General features: G+C 34.2%; 2 protein-coding genes across 7 annotated transcripts; both read left to right on the forward strand.

Moving 5' to 3' along the window:
* Window positions 1-2,467: 2,467 nt before the first annotated feature.
* Window positions 2,468-9,059, forward strand: LOC118048847 (cryptochrome-1). 6 transcript variants are annotated; one of them, XM_073411868.1, is made up of 6 exons: window positions 2,470-2,647; window positions 2,797-2,959; window positions 3,079-3,570; window positions 6,102-6,323; window positions 6,494-7,197; window positions 7,944-9,059. In XM_073411868.1, exons 3-6 carry the CDS (start codon window positions 3,261-3,263, stop codon window positions 8,646-8,648), a joined length of 1,941 nt encoding a protein of 646 aa, XP_073267969.1. In that variant the 5' UTR covers window positions 2,470-2,647; window positions 2,797-2,959; window positions 3,079-3,260; the 3' UTR covers window positions 8,649-9,059. The 6 variants fall into 6 exon arrangements, with proteins under 6 accessions (XP_034914567.1, XP_073267969.1, XP_034914565.1 ...); XM_035058674.2 differs by having other exon boundaries at window positions 2,809-2,959; XM_035058675.2 differs by having other exon boundaries at window positions 2,857-2,959.
* A 3,223-nt stretch (window positions 9,060-12,282) lies between these two features.
* Window positions 12,283-13,532, forward strand: LOC118048846 (phosphoenolpyruvate carboxylase kinase 1). Its single transcript, XM_035058670.2, has 2 exons — window positions 12,283-13,117; window positions 13,253-13,532. Exons 1-2 carry the CDS (start codon window positions 12,334-12,336, stop codon window positions 13,288-13,290), a joined length of 822 nt encoding a protein of 273 aa, XP_034914561.1. The 5' UTR covers window positions 12,283-12,333; the 3' UTR covers window positions 13,291-13,532.
* The last annotated feature ends 423 nt before the right edge of the window (window positions 13,533-13,955 follow it).

Raw genomic sequence — 13,955 nt, forward strand, 5'->3', positions numbered from 1 at the left:
CGGTATGTACTATATAGGAGGCCCTGGGCTCCACCGCCGACAGGGTTTTTTTTTTTCAATGTAAAAAAAAATGTCAAGGTGCTAAAGTGTGTCTTATAGAAATTAAAAAAAAAAATCTTAATCATTAACTCAAAACATAAAATATATATTTGATAAAATAAATTAAAAAATTTTATATGTCATTAAATATTTTAAAAAATATAATAATAATTAAAAATTAAATCAGGAAGTTAAGAATCAATACATATAAAGATATTTGATTATGTGTTGTATATAGCCTTTTAATTTCTTTCTTAGTTTGATTACATGACACTAATATATTTTATAAAAAAAATAATAATTTAAGTTTTATTGAAACAGAATTATTTGCTAGTAAAAATCTTCATTTTCTTACTAGTATCCTTAGTGTAAACAAAAACTAATGATTTTTCTATATCATTTATTTAATAAAAAACAAAATCATTAAGAAGATAAAGGTTAAAAAAATATATCTCAGACTAAAACTCATTTGTCTCGTTGCTCACTAAAATATCTACATTTTAGACAACATTCCATCATCATCTCATCGGCAAGTTTAAATTATAAAAAAATAAAATAAGACTTTAATAAATTTAATATGAGTATATCTTCTTCTTTTTTTTAAATATTAAAACACATACATGTTTAATTCATCTTGGTCAACTGGTCAAACCTGTAAATTAGATCATAGACTATATTGAATTTAATAAGTTTACTTTTATGAAATTATTTTGTATTTCATTGTATAATAATAAAGATAGATAATTAAAGTAAATCAACCAAATTAAACTAAAGTATTGATTATTATTGGATGCACAAAAGGAACCCTTGGTAATATTTTGAAAGTTATTTCTGCAATCTTATTGGACAATAGAGTAAAAAATAAATTAGATTATCTAAAATACATTCTTAACTAGTCTAATAATTAAAAAAACATACAAAAATATATTTTTAAAATTGTTTATTTTTTTTAAAAAATATATCAAATTGTTAAAAAATAATAAAATAAAATAAAAATCAAACACACTAGCCTGAAGGCTCCGAGACCCCTTAGCTATAAAAAAACAAAACTTAGGCAAGTAGGCTAGCTAGCCTAGGTTTGATTGTATTTTTTATTTTCAAGTTGGACTAACATGATTTTTTTTATATAAAAAATGTAGATGATAAGTTGTTTACCACCGAAAATCCAACCACTAAAGAGGTGGCTAAGAAATCAGGGGTTGTTATTTTGATTCTTAAAATTTATTTCATCCTATTTCATCTAAAAACGCTTAATAAATATCATTAGAACCTTAAAAAATAATTTATGAACCCAAAAAACCCAAACATGTCTTAAAATACATAATCAAATAATAAAAAAAATTATCTCTCAACCCGATACAATTTTTTTTAGGTAAGATGAATGTTTAAAAAGATTTTAATAAAACTTCATTTGTCAAATCAAATCAGTTGAGAATTAACCTTCTTTGTTATCAAAACATAGTCTTTGATCATTTTCTCTCTCATTCCTTGTTTTCCAATTACTTTCCCCTCCCCTCCCCTCCCCTCAAACTTAAGGATTTAAAATGTAAATAAAATGAAGTTTTTGACTAAATCATATATGGTTTTCAAACTAAAGGAACAAAAAAAAAAAATCTGGATAGAATCTCAAGGCTAATTTTTTTTTTAAAAAAAATATTAACACTTTTTTTTAATAAAAAAGGTTGTTTTTTCACCAAGCTTTCATCGTCTTTTATTCTTTACAAACATCAAAACTAAATTATTATTTTTTTTTTTTTGCAAAATTGAGAATCAATTTAATATTTAGATGATCTTTTCGAAATTGTAATAAATGGTTTGAAATCAATATAAAATAAATTATCAAGCAAATCACCACCGAACAATTTTTTAAATATAGAATGGCTATTTCACCTTACTTTCAATTTTGGTACCCTCGTTTTTTATTTTTTACAAACAAACAAATCAATTTCTCTTTTGCAAAAACAAGAACCAATACAATATATTTATATGATAACCCAACATAAAATAATAAGAAAACAATCATCAAATCCAATCACCAACTAACACAACAACAACAAAAATAAAAAAATTAATTAACATGATGAAAGAAAGGACATAAAAAAAATTAGAACGAGGAGGATAATAGTGTTTTCCTAATTAATTTTAGTTTTTTTTTATATAATATAATTTATATACGATAATGATAATAATTAGCGAAGAGTTGAAGAGACAGAATATAGGAAAACTCTTAAGGAAACTTGGATGAGAAAGAACAACATTTAATAATAATATACTTCCTTTTATTTGGTATTTACAAATTACAACAGCCCATCGCCATGAGCAGACAAGACAAGCAATGACCATTGCCGACCCCCTACTATCTAATCCATGTCACTGTCGTTGATAGCCCACGTGATCTTGATCAACAAAGAACTGACCCAATTACTTCACAATAAAGACAACGGCAATGCCCGTTTCTTCAAACCCGCTATCACTTCACAAATGTTCTACAAGCCTGGCCATTACAGGCTACTAGAAGCTGGAAATTTACTGGGTACTGCTAGCGCTACATCATTCATCCATTCATCTATCTATCTGTTCTTAAAAAATCAACCTCAACACCAACTGGGTATGATCAAAAACTTTCCTTCTTTTTACTTTTATCGTGTCTGTTTGTTTTTATGATTAGTTATTCAGTTTTATTTATTTATTAAATGATGCTCTTTTTTTTTTTCTGGATAACTTTCTTTAATGTAAATTATTAGGGAATAATTTTAGTTTGCGTCTCAGATCTCTATTCTTCAGTCACATGATATCTCATCTTCTTGTTGCACATAGAGTTAAAAGAATCAGTTGAAGAATATTAGGTTAATCAGAGAGAGGTGCCTGAAATGATTTGTCTTTGAAGGTTCTAGAGGAGTGCTCCTCTAATAAACAGAAGGTGGGGTGTCTCTGATGCAAAGGAGTAGTCTTAGATTTGGTGTTCTTTTAGTCTGTGGTGCACTGGAATTTACCTGTTCACAATTCTTACTTCTTTTATGTATCATGGACAACAACCAGGAGCTTGTTTATATGTACATATCTTCTGGTGCAAAAGGGGTTGTGATTCTTGAAACAGAATATTGAGAACGTTTTTGATTGATTGGTCTGAGCGGTGCGAACTTTGCAGATATTCACAGTTCTGAATCAAAGCTGAGTTATGGGGAGAGCATTAAGAGATCTGAAACTCTGATCTGATCCTAATGGATAGAAGTAAGACCATTGTTTGGTTTAGGAGAGACCTTCGAATTGAGGATAACCCTGCATTAGCTGCTGCTGCAAGGGATGGTTGTGTTTTCCCTGTATTTATATGGTGTCCTAAAGAAGAAGGACAATTCTACCCGGGTCGAGTGTCCAGGTGGTGGCTGAAGCAGTCCCTTGCTCACTTGGGACAATCCTTGAAATCTCTTGGTGCTGAACTTGTTCTCATCAAAACCCATAGTACAGTTGCTGCTCTTCTGGATTGCATCGAAACCATTGGGGCGACGAGAGTGGTATTTAACCATCTTTATGGTATGCTTTCTTTCTTTGTTTCCTTAAACATGACTTGTCCCAGCTGCTATTGAACACCCAGATTCACTTGAATCAACTCGATGAAGATGCCAACGTGTGATTCTTCTATTTGTTATCTGGTGAACTGTATCTAATTTATGGTCTAATGTTAATTGAATTGGGCTTTTTTCTTCATGGTGGGGTGGGGTGGTGGGGATTGGGGGAAAGTCCCAAAAACTTGTACAATTGGTGTGGGAGGATTATAAATGTTAACGATTCTATTTTTCAGTTGAAGTTATAGCATATCAAACAAGGGAAACATGCTTGTGGTTCCTAAGAAAAACAATAAAAGGAGCATGGCTGATGAAATTTGACAAAACTCTTAACCGTGTGTTTTCACTGTAGCAATAGATAATCAACGTTGATTGCTACAATGAAATTACTTATTTATCTTTTAGTGGGAAAAAATTAGGCCTTGAGGTTTTTTTTTTCTTTTCCACTGTTTATTAAAAGATCGTTTGGGGGTATATGTGTCCTTTTCTTTTGTTAACAGTAAAAAATACTATTTTACTCTAAAATCAATACTGTTGACAAACGACTTTCTTGACTTTTTACAAGATTTTTAATAGTAAAAATACTTCTTTGTCTCCAGGAACAAAAAATTGTTAGTGTTAAGTTTTTTCAGTTTTTTCATTGTCCATGTACAATACAAGTATGAATTTGACCTTGGATTGGAGAAAAAGTAGCTTTGCATTTGGGTTTGTTTGTTTTTTTTTTTTTTTTTTTGTACTTTCGCACGAGTATTTTGTATAACTAACAGGGTCATGAGGGATATTTTGGTATTTTTATATTTACTTTTGAATATTTAAATTAGAAAACTATTGGCGCGTGTTGATCACATGCCAACGAGTAGGTGGTGCCTGCGCTATTCAGGCGGTGTGTGGGACTCCACTTGATGGCCAAATCTGGCCTTTTGTTGTTTTCCTGGATGTGCAATAATGTCTTCTTCCACGCGAAGCGACACGTGTCTGTTTATGGTGGTTGGATTGTCACCGACAGTCATTTGTTTCCCCTCTTTTTTTTTTTTTCACTCGTGACATATAAAGTACACCTTTATCCCTTTTTTTTTTAATTTCAGTCTTTATTCTTTTAATTTTTTAATTTTGTTCTTATTTTTTTTATAGATGTTTTTTGTTTTGCAATTTAGTCTTTCATTCAAGTACACTTTCTCATATGTGTTGCTTTTAATTTCAGTCCTCGTTCTTTTAATTTTTTATTTCATTCTTATTCCTTTTATAGTTTCAATCCTCATTTTTTTAAAAATTTTATTCCTTTTATAGATTTTTTTTTAATTTTCATTTTAGTTATTCAATTACAATTTCTCAAATGTTTTGTTTTTCATTTCAGTCTTTAACTGGCATTGTTTTTTTTTTTTCAAAATTTTTTTGGTTTTGTGATTAATTTTTTTTCCAATAGTTTTATTATGGTCTCATTACTTAGGTCACGAGTTTTACATGTCTTTTGTAATGTAAGATTTTTTAGAATTGTTTTGTTTGTGTTTGATTTTTCAAGATATCATTTCTAAAAATAAAAATATTTATTTTTAAATTATATTGTTGATGTGTTGGGCCTTGCGTAGTATTTTTTTAAGGGCGCGAGTTTATTCAATTAGTTTCATTTGTGATTATCTTTTAGGTCATGAGTTTTTTAAGGTGTGGATTTATCTTTGATTGATTTAAATAAACAAGTTCAATAAACACAATTGGGTGAATGTCTCGTTTTGTTTGATTAAATATCTTGACTCTATTCATTTCTTAGTTTTTTCAATTCTCTTTTTGTTATTGTTAACTACTTTTTTTTTTTACATAAATGGTTATCAATTTATTTAATTAGATGCTTGCATAGACTTTTCGATTTACACTATGAATATTGTTTATATAAGAAAACACATCGAAGCATCCTACATACCTTTTTTTTTAAAAAAAAAAAAAATTACAACCCACGGTGGAGCGTGGGTTAGATAGCTAATTGAAATCTAAATATTGTAAGGAAATCATAGTGGAGCCGCTCGATGATCCTTAAAGAGGTGGAAGCTTGTGTTTCCTTATCACTGACCCATTAGCAAGTAAAAAGAAATGCCGTATAGTTTTCTTGAAGTAGATAATAAGGTTTTCTATAGTCAATCAGAGTTAGGAATTAACTGGCAATACATTTTCCATCTTGGAAGATGCTCTTGTTATTTTTCTGGGCTCTCTGAGCATGCAAGATGTCAATTACTCCATGATTTTCACCGAATCAATCATAAAACTTGTGCGCACTGATCCAGAGACACACAACAAACGTGGATTGCATATACTGTCAGAGCATAAATAATTTACTTCTTAAATAATCTATTAAGATAACTGGTGGATGATCAGCTCTGTATAGGTCTTTGAAATGAGTATGTGTTGCTTTAAGAATGATAGTTTTGAGTACAATTCCTAGTTTCCTTATAAAAGGAGTTTATTTAACGTCTAATTACTATGTTTTCCTTTCCATTTTCGTTCTCCCAGATCCTGTATCTCTTGTTCGTGATCACAACATCAAAGAAAAATTGGTGGAGCTTGGCATTTCAGTACAAAGTTATAATGGAGATTTGTTGTATGAACCGTGGGAAATATATGATGAAAGAGGGTATGCTTTCACGACATTTGAAGCATACTGGGACAAGTGCTTGCACATGCAGATGGAACCTGTTTCACATCTTCCTCCATGGAGATTGGTACCTGCTGCAGGTAGATTTCAATATGTTCAATCTGGTTCTCTGATTACAAACAATAATAAGTTTAGAATAGAAACTGTTGATTTTGGTGCAACTTCTCCTGCAACTGGAGATGAAATCCCCATGTCTGTGTGCTTTTCAGGGAGGAAAATGAATAATCAATAATTTTCTCTTTCATGACAGGAACAGTTATGAAATGTTTAGTAGAGGAATTAGGTCTTGAAGATGAAGCCGAAAAATCTAGTAATTCCTTGTTAGGAAGAGGATGGTCCCCGGGTTGGAGCAATGCTGATAAGGCTCTAACTGAATTTGCTGAACAGCATCTAATTGATTATGTGGAGAGTAGGCTAAAAGTTGGGACCTCCACCTCACTTTTGTCCCCGTATCTTCATTTTGGAGAGCTGAGTGTGAGGAAAGTTTTCCAGTGTGTGCAATTGAAGCAGTTATTGTGGGCAAAAGAAGAGAACTTAACGGGGAAAGAAAGCGTGACTCTGTTTCTTAGATCCATTGGGCTTAGGGAATACTCCCGTTATCTTTGTTTTAACTTTCCGTTCACTCATGAGAGATCGTTGTTGAGCAACTTGAAGTATTTTCCATGGAATGACAATCAGGTCCATTTTAAGGCTTGGAGACAGGGGCGGACTGGTTACCCATTAGTTGATGCAGGAATGCGTGAGCTCTGGGCAACTGGTTGGATACACAACAAAATAAGAGTAATTGTTTCAAGCTTCGCAGTAAAAGTTCTTCTTCTTCCATGGAGATGGGGAATGAAATATTTCTGGGACACTCTTTTGGATGCAGATTTGGAAAGTGACATCCTTGGTTGGCAGTATATTTCAGGGAGCTTACCAGATGCTCATGAGCTTGAACGCTTGGATAACCCAGAGGTATATTGGATTATTACGTTTATTGAAACATCTGCAATTGAATTGTATGTATTTCTCTTACTTCCCCAGATGAAACATGCTAAATTTTGCATAAACTTCTCCAGCTTCGTACTTCAAGTATGTAGCACAACTAATTTAGAGTCTCTTGCATGTGATTTGTGCCGTATAAAGTCATGAGCAGAACATGTTTTCTCAAGCGTTCCTTTCTTACAAGATGGCTCGATTGTGGCTTAACCACACTGGAATGGAAACTTCACTTTCTTTTCATCTTTTGCTTTAATACTGCATGAGAAAATCCATACTTTGGTAGAAGTCATATCGCTGAATCTTGTGGAAATGTCATCCATGGTGGTTTAAATATGGTTTATTGGCTTCTTGAGCTTTTGATAGCATGTTAGATTTATAAATCCTTTTAACACTTGTTCAGCAGTTGGGGCTTATGGGGATTTGCTTGCTTATTTCTATTTTATTTTGGTTAATATAGAAATCTTTGTAAAATTTATGATTAGATGAATCCAGATACCATTGGAAACTGGTCTTGATGCGTCTGAAACCCATCCCCCGTTTTGAAAAGGACCCAGTATCTAATACCTTGTAATAAAAACTTTTAGGCCTTCATGGTCCTGGGTTTCCCGGATTGTTTATAAGAATGTAGCAATTTAACAGTAGATGGTGGGTGTATTAATTAAGAGTACAATTTTAAGGCCCTATTTTCATGCCTTATTTTTTTGAATCATGTGAGTCAGATTCAAGGCTCCAAATTTGACCCAGAGGGTGAATACGTGCGGCACTGGTTGCCCGAGCTAGCAAGAATGCCAGCTGAATGGATCCATCATCCTTGGGATGCATCCATTGCTGTGCTTAAAGCTGCTGGAGTTGAATTGGGAATCAATTACCCAAAACCCATAATTGATATAGATTTGGCTAGAGAGCGTCTAATGGAAGCTATATTCAAGATGTGGGAAATGGAAGCAGCTGCACAGGCTTCAAATACAAATGGAACTAATGAAGTTGTTGTTGATAACACTGATGATACTGAGAATTTGGCCATTCCGAAGGTTGTCTTGAAAGACAAGGGTACTTGTCCTACTAATTCATCTAATGATCAGAGGGTACCAACAAATCAGAATTCCAAGAATATTCCAGCTTATAGGAAGAGATCAAAGTACATGGAAGAAGAAAGACCACAACCAGATAAATTGCATAATGATGATAAAGTAGCGGGTACCTCAAGAAAGGATGAGGATTTGTGCTCTACCGCTGAATCTTCATCAGCTAAGAAGCAGGCCACCAGCAGATGTTCGTTTTCTGTTCCCCAGTATTGTTCCTCCTCAGAAGGCAAGCCTTTGCAGGAGTGTGAATCTTCTGACCTCAGGCAGCCATTGCAAGCACAAATTGAAATGGAACAGAGTTCGAGCAAAGATGGTAAGCAATTGCACTCTATTGTCTAGATGATCATCTGGATACAATTTCTAGTTCTCTTATCATGTCCCCGATCATCTGTCAAAATCATTACTGAAAACCAATTTGCATGGTTTTCTCCCTACTTTTCTTCCTTTCGGCCACTAATGCATTTGCTTAGGTTTCCTTCTACTAAATTTGCATTTGCCAAACATAATATCTCTATCTATCACAAATCCATGCGCTTCTCCACTGTCAATCAAGAAAGATAGCTTATTTGACAGATAAGCTCCATAGTTTTTCAGGGCCTTGTTTTGACATTACAGGAGTGTAAATTTGTTTCTTATTGTGTTTGCTTCTTGCTGTCTATAGACAAAATCTTAGCAACAGGCTTAAGACATGTAACAAAAGTTTTGGATTATGTATGTACCTTCTTACATGGATATGATGCTTTTATGGTACATGCGTGCACTTTAGAGCACATATAAACAAACAGTGAATAACCTCTGTGTAGTCAATATGTTATTTCTGGTTGGTGGATGACTGTCTTGTGTAGGGTTCAGCATGGTATATTAAGCTTTTTTCCCACGATGTATCAGATGTATATTAAGTTTTGGATTATGTATGTACCTCCTAGCCTATGCTCACCAGATTTTGGATCCCGAAAGAAAAGCCCCCCAACCAAGAACGGAAACGGAAGCCTTTCTATCCATTCCCCGTTCTCTCTTAAATAAAGCTCGCCCTCGAGCTTCAATTTTAATATAAATAAAGGGCAGGTCGGCCGGGTCTTTCTTCCTGATGATCGATCATTGTGGCCACGGGATGTGCTAGACTTGCTTCTTCAGGTACGTATGTGAATAGATCTTTTTATTGTTTATCAAAGGATAAGAAGCGTAGGACTGTGATCATTTCATTCGACACTAGTAATGAATTGTTCCGAGTAAGTACAGCATGGGAGGATATTCTCGCATCAACGAAGATGCGAGTATATATTTGTACTCTTGAATGAAGCAATGATGACTCTCTTTGTTGTGGTTCTCTCAAGGTTTATAGACGGTGAGCAGAAAGACCTTGAAATATGGGTAACAAAAGATCACCGCGTCAAGGAGTCTTGGATTAAGAAATACGTGGTTGATCCACCTGATGTTTCCTCGCTTCCTTCAGCTAGCAGAAACTGAAGGTTTTGATCACATAAGGATTTTTCACAAACAAATTATGTAAATGGCCTAATAAAAAAGACTAAGGGGTGTTCTTGTTCACGTGGAGAGCCTGTTTCCTTTCAGGGAAAGATGATCAAAAGTAAAAGATCAAATGAAATCTATTAGAGCATTTGATATTTGTTTGAAGATTGAGCTGAGGCTACCAAATTTGATAGAAAAGAATCTTTTCGAGTACCCACAACATATTGTTTTTCTATTTAATTTGCTTGGTGAAGCAGCTTGGAGGCTGATGATGATACGAGGCTTCAAGTTATGCCTTCTTATATTTATTTATTTGCTGCTGAACAGCAATTTCAACCTGTAGACTTGAGGCGAGTTTCTTATTTGATTTATTTTTTTACTGTGAAAATAAAGTGCTATAAATTCAACGAATATTAGGGTTTTTCCGTAAGTTTTTTCGTGTTGTTTATGAATCATGGTTCTATTTTAGCCATAAAATAATCTTGTGTCAGGACAAAAATTGATCAAGCCTCCTTTTATCAATCAGTAAACTTGTTTTGGAGACTTTCACAATTTTTTCGTTAACCTCTGTCAACCCCCATAGCTTTATTGTCAAAGCTTAATTAATGGCATATCAGTCTGTAGTGCTTTCGTCCAGCATCACTTGTGCACAAGTAATCTCTTCGGAGGTCTATAGTACCAAGTTAGGATGAGGCATTCAACTGTAACTTGAGGCAGGAGAGGTTGGAGCAACGCTGAATTGTGCCTTGAACTAAGATTCATGGTAGATGGCTAGACCCGTGCCTTACAGATCAACAGATAATATATATATATATATATATATATATATATCAAAATCTCAAGTTTCGGTGTTAATTATGTTGTCAAAACAGTTGCTGGGAAGGTAAAGACAGCTTGTGAATCATTTCTCATCAATCATGAAGCCAGGACAGAAAACAAAGTTATGCAATTGCTTGTATAAAAAAAGGTTCAATGTCTGACAGCTAGAGATTATAACATAAAACATCCATCATGTTGGAATTGGATTTTTAATCCCTATAAGACAAAGCCGTCCTATGACCTTCCTGATGATATTCTGCAGACAAGAATGGATGTCGCATTTGCCTGCACATTGTTTAGTCGATGTATTAGCAGGCAGCTTGTAAAACTAATCAAGTCTGATAACGAATTCTAATGATGAAAACTAATTTTTGTTAACTTCAATACTAGGTAGGTAAGAGTGTTTTTTTATACTTTCTGCTTGGAATTTGGGCAGCAATCAGTAGGCATGCATGCCGTCTCCAAGGAAGCAAATAAAGGCTAAGGATTCGTATTTCTCTGTTGTTTTTGCATCCGTGTCATTTCTTTCTTTTAAGGGCTAGCAGGAGCTCGGGGGGTTGAAGAAGATTGATACTGTTTCATGGCCGAATGTCCATTAATTGATTGAAACGGAAAGGGAGCTTTGCTTTGCTTTGCTTACTGCGATATATTTGTCTCCACTGCAATATTCTATCACAAGTTTTGGTGAACAGTGAGTACATGAAAGTAGCTCTTCGAAGAAACGAAGAGGTAGCTGGCGTTTGCATTTTCTTTGTGATCGATCGTTCCTTCCTTTGTACCTTGTATCGTCCGGATTCCGTAGCAAATCCAACTTTTAAATCACAAATTATGATCCCTCGACCCCATGCTTCCTCCAAGAGTCGTGGAAAGCACAACCTCGTATCTTCCGAAGTTCATTCAGATTAAAAATACGAAGTGTAATTTTAGTTGTTTTGTTTTTACTTAAAAATATATTAAAATAATTTTTTATTTTTAAAAAATTGTAAATCAAGATAATTTTAAAAATATAAAAATTAATTTTTAAAAAACACTTTTTAAATATATAAAAAAATAACAATTAATTATCTTGCATTGAAGAGAATCCCAAAAGAAATTTCATGGTGTCTCTAATGTGATTAAACATAAGTGGTTCCAAAAATATGATATGTAATCAAAGAATCTTTTTTGATACATTCGAGCGCCCCTAATTTCTTATAATGGAAGAGCAAACATGGTGCTACTTTCTTCCTTTTTGTACAAGTTTTTAGGGTAATTTATTGTGCAATTAATTAAATTACGAAATTAACATGGATATTGCAATTTATATTCGTGCAGGTATCAAATGCTAATAAAGAAAATCCATAATATGTGACCGGCAAAAAGCAGACTTAGTTTCAGCAGAGGAAAACTAGAAGAACTTGTTTTGGTACCAAAAACTGAAAAAAAAAAAAAAATTGTTTATATTTTCAAATAAAAAAACTGTCACAACCCATACAGCTAGAGTTCTAGTCCAGTTCAAACAATGCACTAAAGGAAAAGGCTTTATCCGTCGTTTTATTAGCAGACCTGTTTCTGATCCAACGGCTCTTTCGGTTACTGCTGTTTCCAACCGTTAGATCCATGCTCCGCTGAATATTCTATCAAACATTCCTTAAGGAACGTTGAAAGCCAAGATACACACCACCGAACACGATTACAGCTTATATCACAACAGCAACAGAGACATAACAGAGCAAACAACAAAAAAACAGATACAATGAGCGAAGCACTCGACAGAGACTACCAAATCTGCGAGGAGATCGGCAGTGGACGATTCGGTACTGTTTTACGATGCATCTCCCGCTCCACCGGAGACTATTTCGCTGTCAAATCCATCGTCAAGAGCCTCGTCTCCGGTGACTCCCTTGACTCGCAATGCCTCTTAACAGAGCCCAAGACCCTCCACTTCCTTTCTCCTCACCCCCACATAATCCAACTCCAAAACCTCTACGAGGACGAAACTCACCTTCATATGGTAATCGACTTATGCTCTAATCAAGACCTCCACGATTTGATAATCACTAATGGCGTTCTTTCAGAGAACGAAGCCAGAGTGGTTTTTACTCAACTGATGAATGCCATCTCTCACTGTCATACGTACGGCATCGTCCATCGAGACATCAAGCCTGAAAACATCTTATTTGACGAGGAGAATACAATTAAGTTGGCGGATTTTGGATCTGCCGAGGTTGTAATGGAAGAGGAGACGGTGAGTGGTGTAGTGGGGACACCGTATTACGTGGCCCCTGAGGTTTTGTTGGGGAGAGAGTATGGAAAGAAGGTGGATGTGTGGAGTGCTGGGGTGGTGCTGTACATAATGTTAGCTGGATTTCCGCCGTTTTATGGGGAAACAGCGGTTAATATTTTTGAGGCGGTTTTGAGGGGGAATTTGAGGTTTCCTGCTATAGTTTTTCAGTCTGTGTCAGCAAGTGTTAAGGATCTTTTAAGGAGGATGCTTTGTAAAGATGTTTCCAGGCGATTTTCTGCTGAACAAGTGCTAAGTAAGTAGAAACAAAAATTAGATTTTGTATTTAAGAGTTAGATTCTCATCAAATTGTTCATCGTTTAAATATTTTGGGCTTTGAATCCAGATAATTGATATAGTAATTTGATTTCGTGTGTTTAATTATTTGCAGGACATCCATGGGTAGCGAACGTGGCTGATTTGACATGAAGGCCATAAAAGAAAGAACTTAGACGAGTAGACATGCTTGTGTTGTACAGTATAGGTAGTGCACGTACGGCATAGAGAGATGTGCAGCAGCGCCGGCGAGTATCCATCCTACTGGATTGGTTTTCACTTATGAAGAGGATCCCTTTTCTCTTCTTTAATTTTCATTTTTTATTAGGTAAAGAAACTGGCTTGTGAGGAAGGAGTTTCCATTTATGAGTTTGTTTGTTTATTTATTTAACCAACGGAGGATACTCTATATATGAATGAATCGTTGCATGAAACTGGAGATTATGAGTTTTTCTATAATGTAGTTAGTTGTTGTTTATCATTTAAGAATCTTTTGTGATACAGCTTTCTTGATTGGCTTTTTTTATATATATTTATTATATAAAAAGAGAGAGAGAGAGAGAGAGAGAGAGAGAGAGAGAAAATTCTTTGTATATGAGGTTATGATTTTGTATTTTCCTTGATGATGCATGAAAAATTCACAAAAATAATTCCTAAACGGCTAATCACTTTACATGTCCTATGCAAAACATGCAAATTCCTCTTTAATGAATTATAATGAACAAAAATCAACATAATTTTTTCTTGAATATCCAATGGTGATGCAAGAAACAAAAAAAAATCCAATTAAAAAGAACTGAGATGGCATAAAAAGATAA

Source organism: Populus alba, chromosome 10, assembly GCF_005239225.2.
Source record: "Populus alba chromosome 10, ASM523922v2, whole genome shotgun sequence".
Lineage (NCBI taxonomy): Eukaryota > Viridiplantae > Streptophyta > Magnoliopsida > Malpighiales > Salicaceae > Populus > Populus alba.

Bases quoted from the DNA above. Each gene is read 5' to 3' on its own strand.
- LOC118048847 (XM_073411868.1), top strand. From the start codon at position 3,261: ATGGATAGAAGTAAGACCATTGTTTGGTTTAGGAGAGACCTTCGAATT. The intron at 3,571-6,101 runs GTATGCTTTCTT...TCGTTCTCCCAG, and splicing joins GGTATTTAACCATCTTTATG to ATCCTGTATCTCTTGTTCGT. The intron at 6,324-6,493 runs GTAGATTTCAAT...CTTTCATGACAG, and splicing joins GAGATTGGTACCTGCTGCAG to GAACAGTTATGAAATGTTTA.
- LOC118048846 (XM_035058670.2), top strand. From the start codon at position 12,334: ATGAGCGAAGCACTCGACAGAGACTACCAAATCTGCGAGGAGATCGGC. The intron at 13,118-13,252 runs GTAAGTAGAAAC...AATTATTTGCAG, and splicing joins TTCTGCTGAACAAGTGCTAA to GACATCCATGGGTAGCGAAC.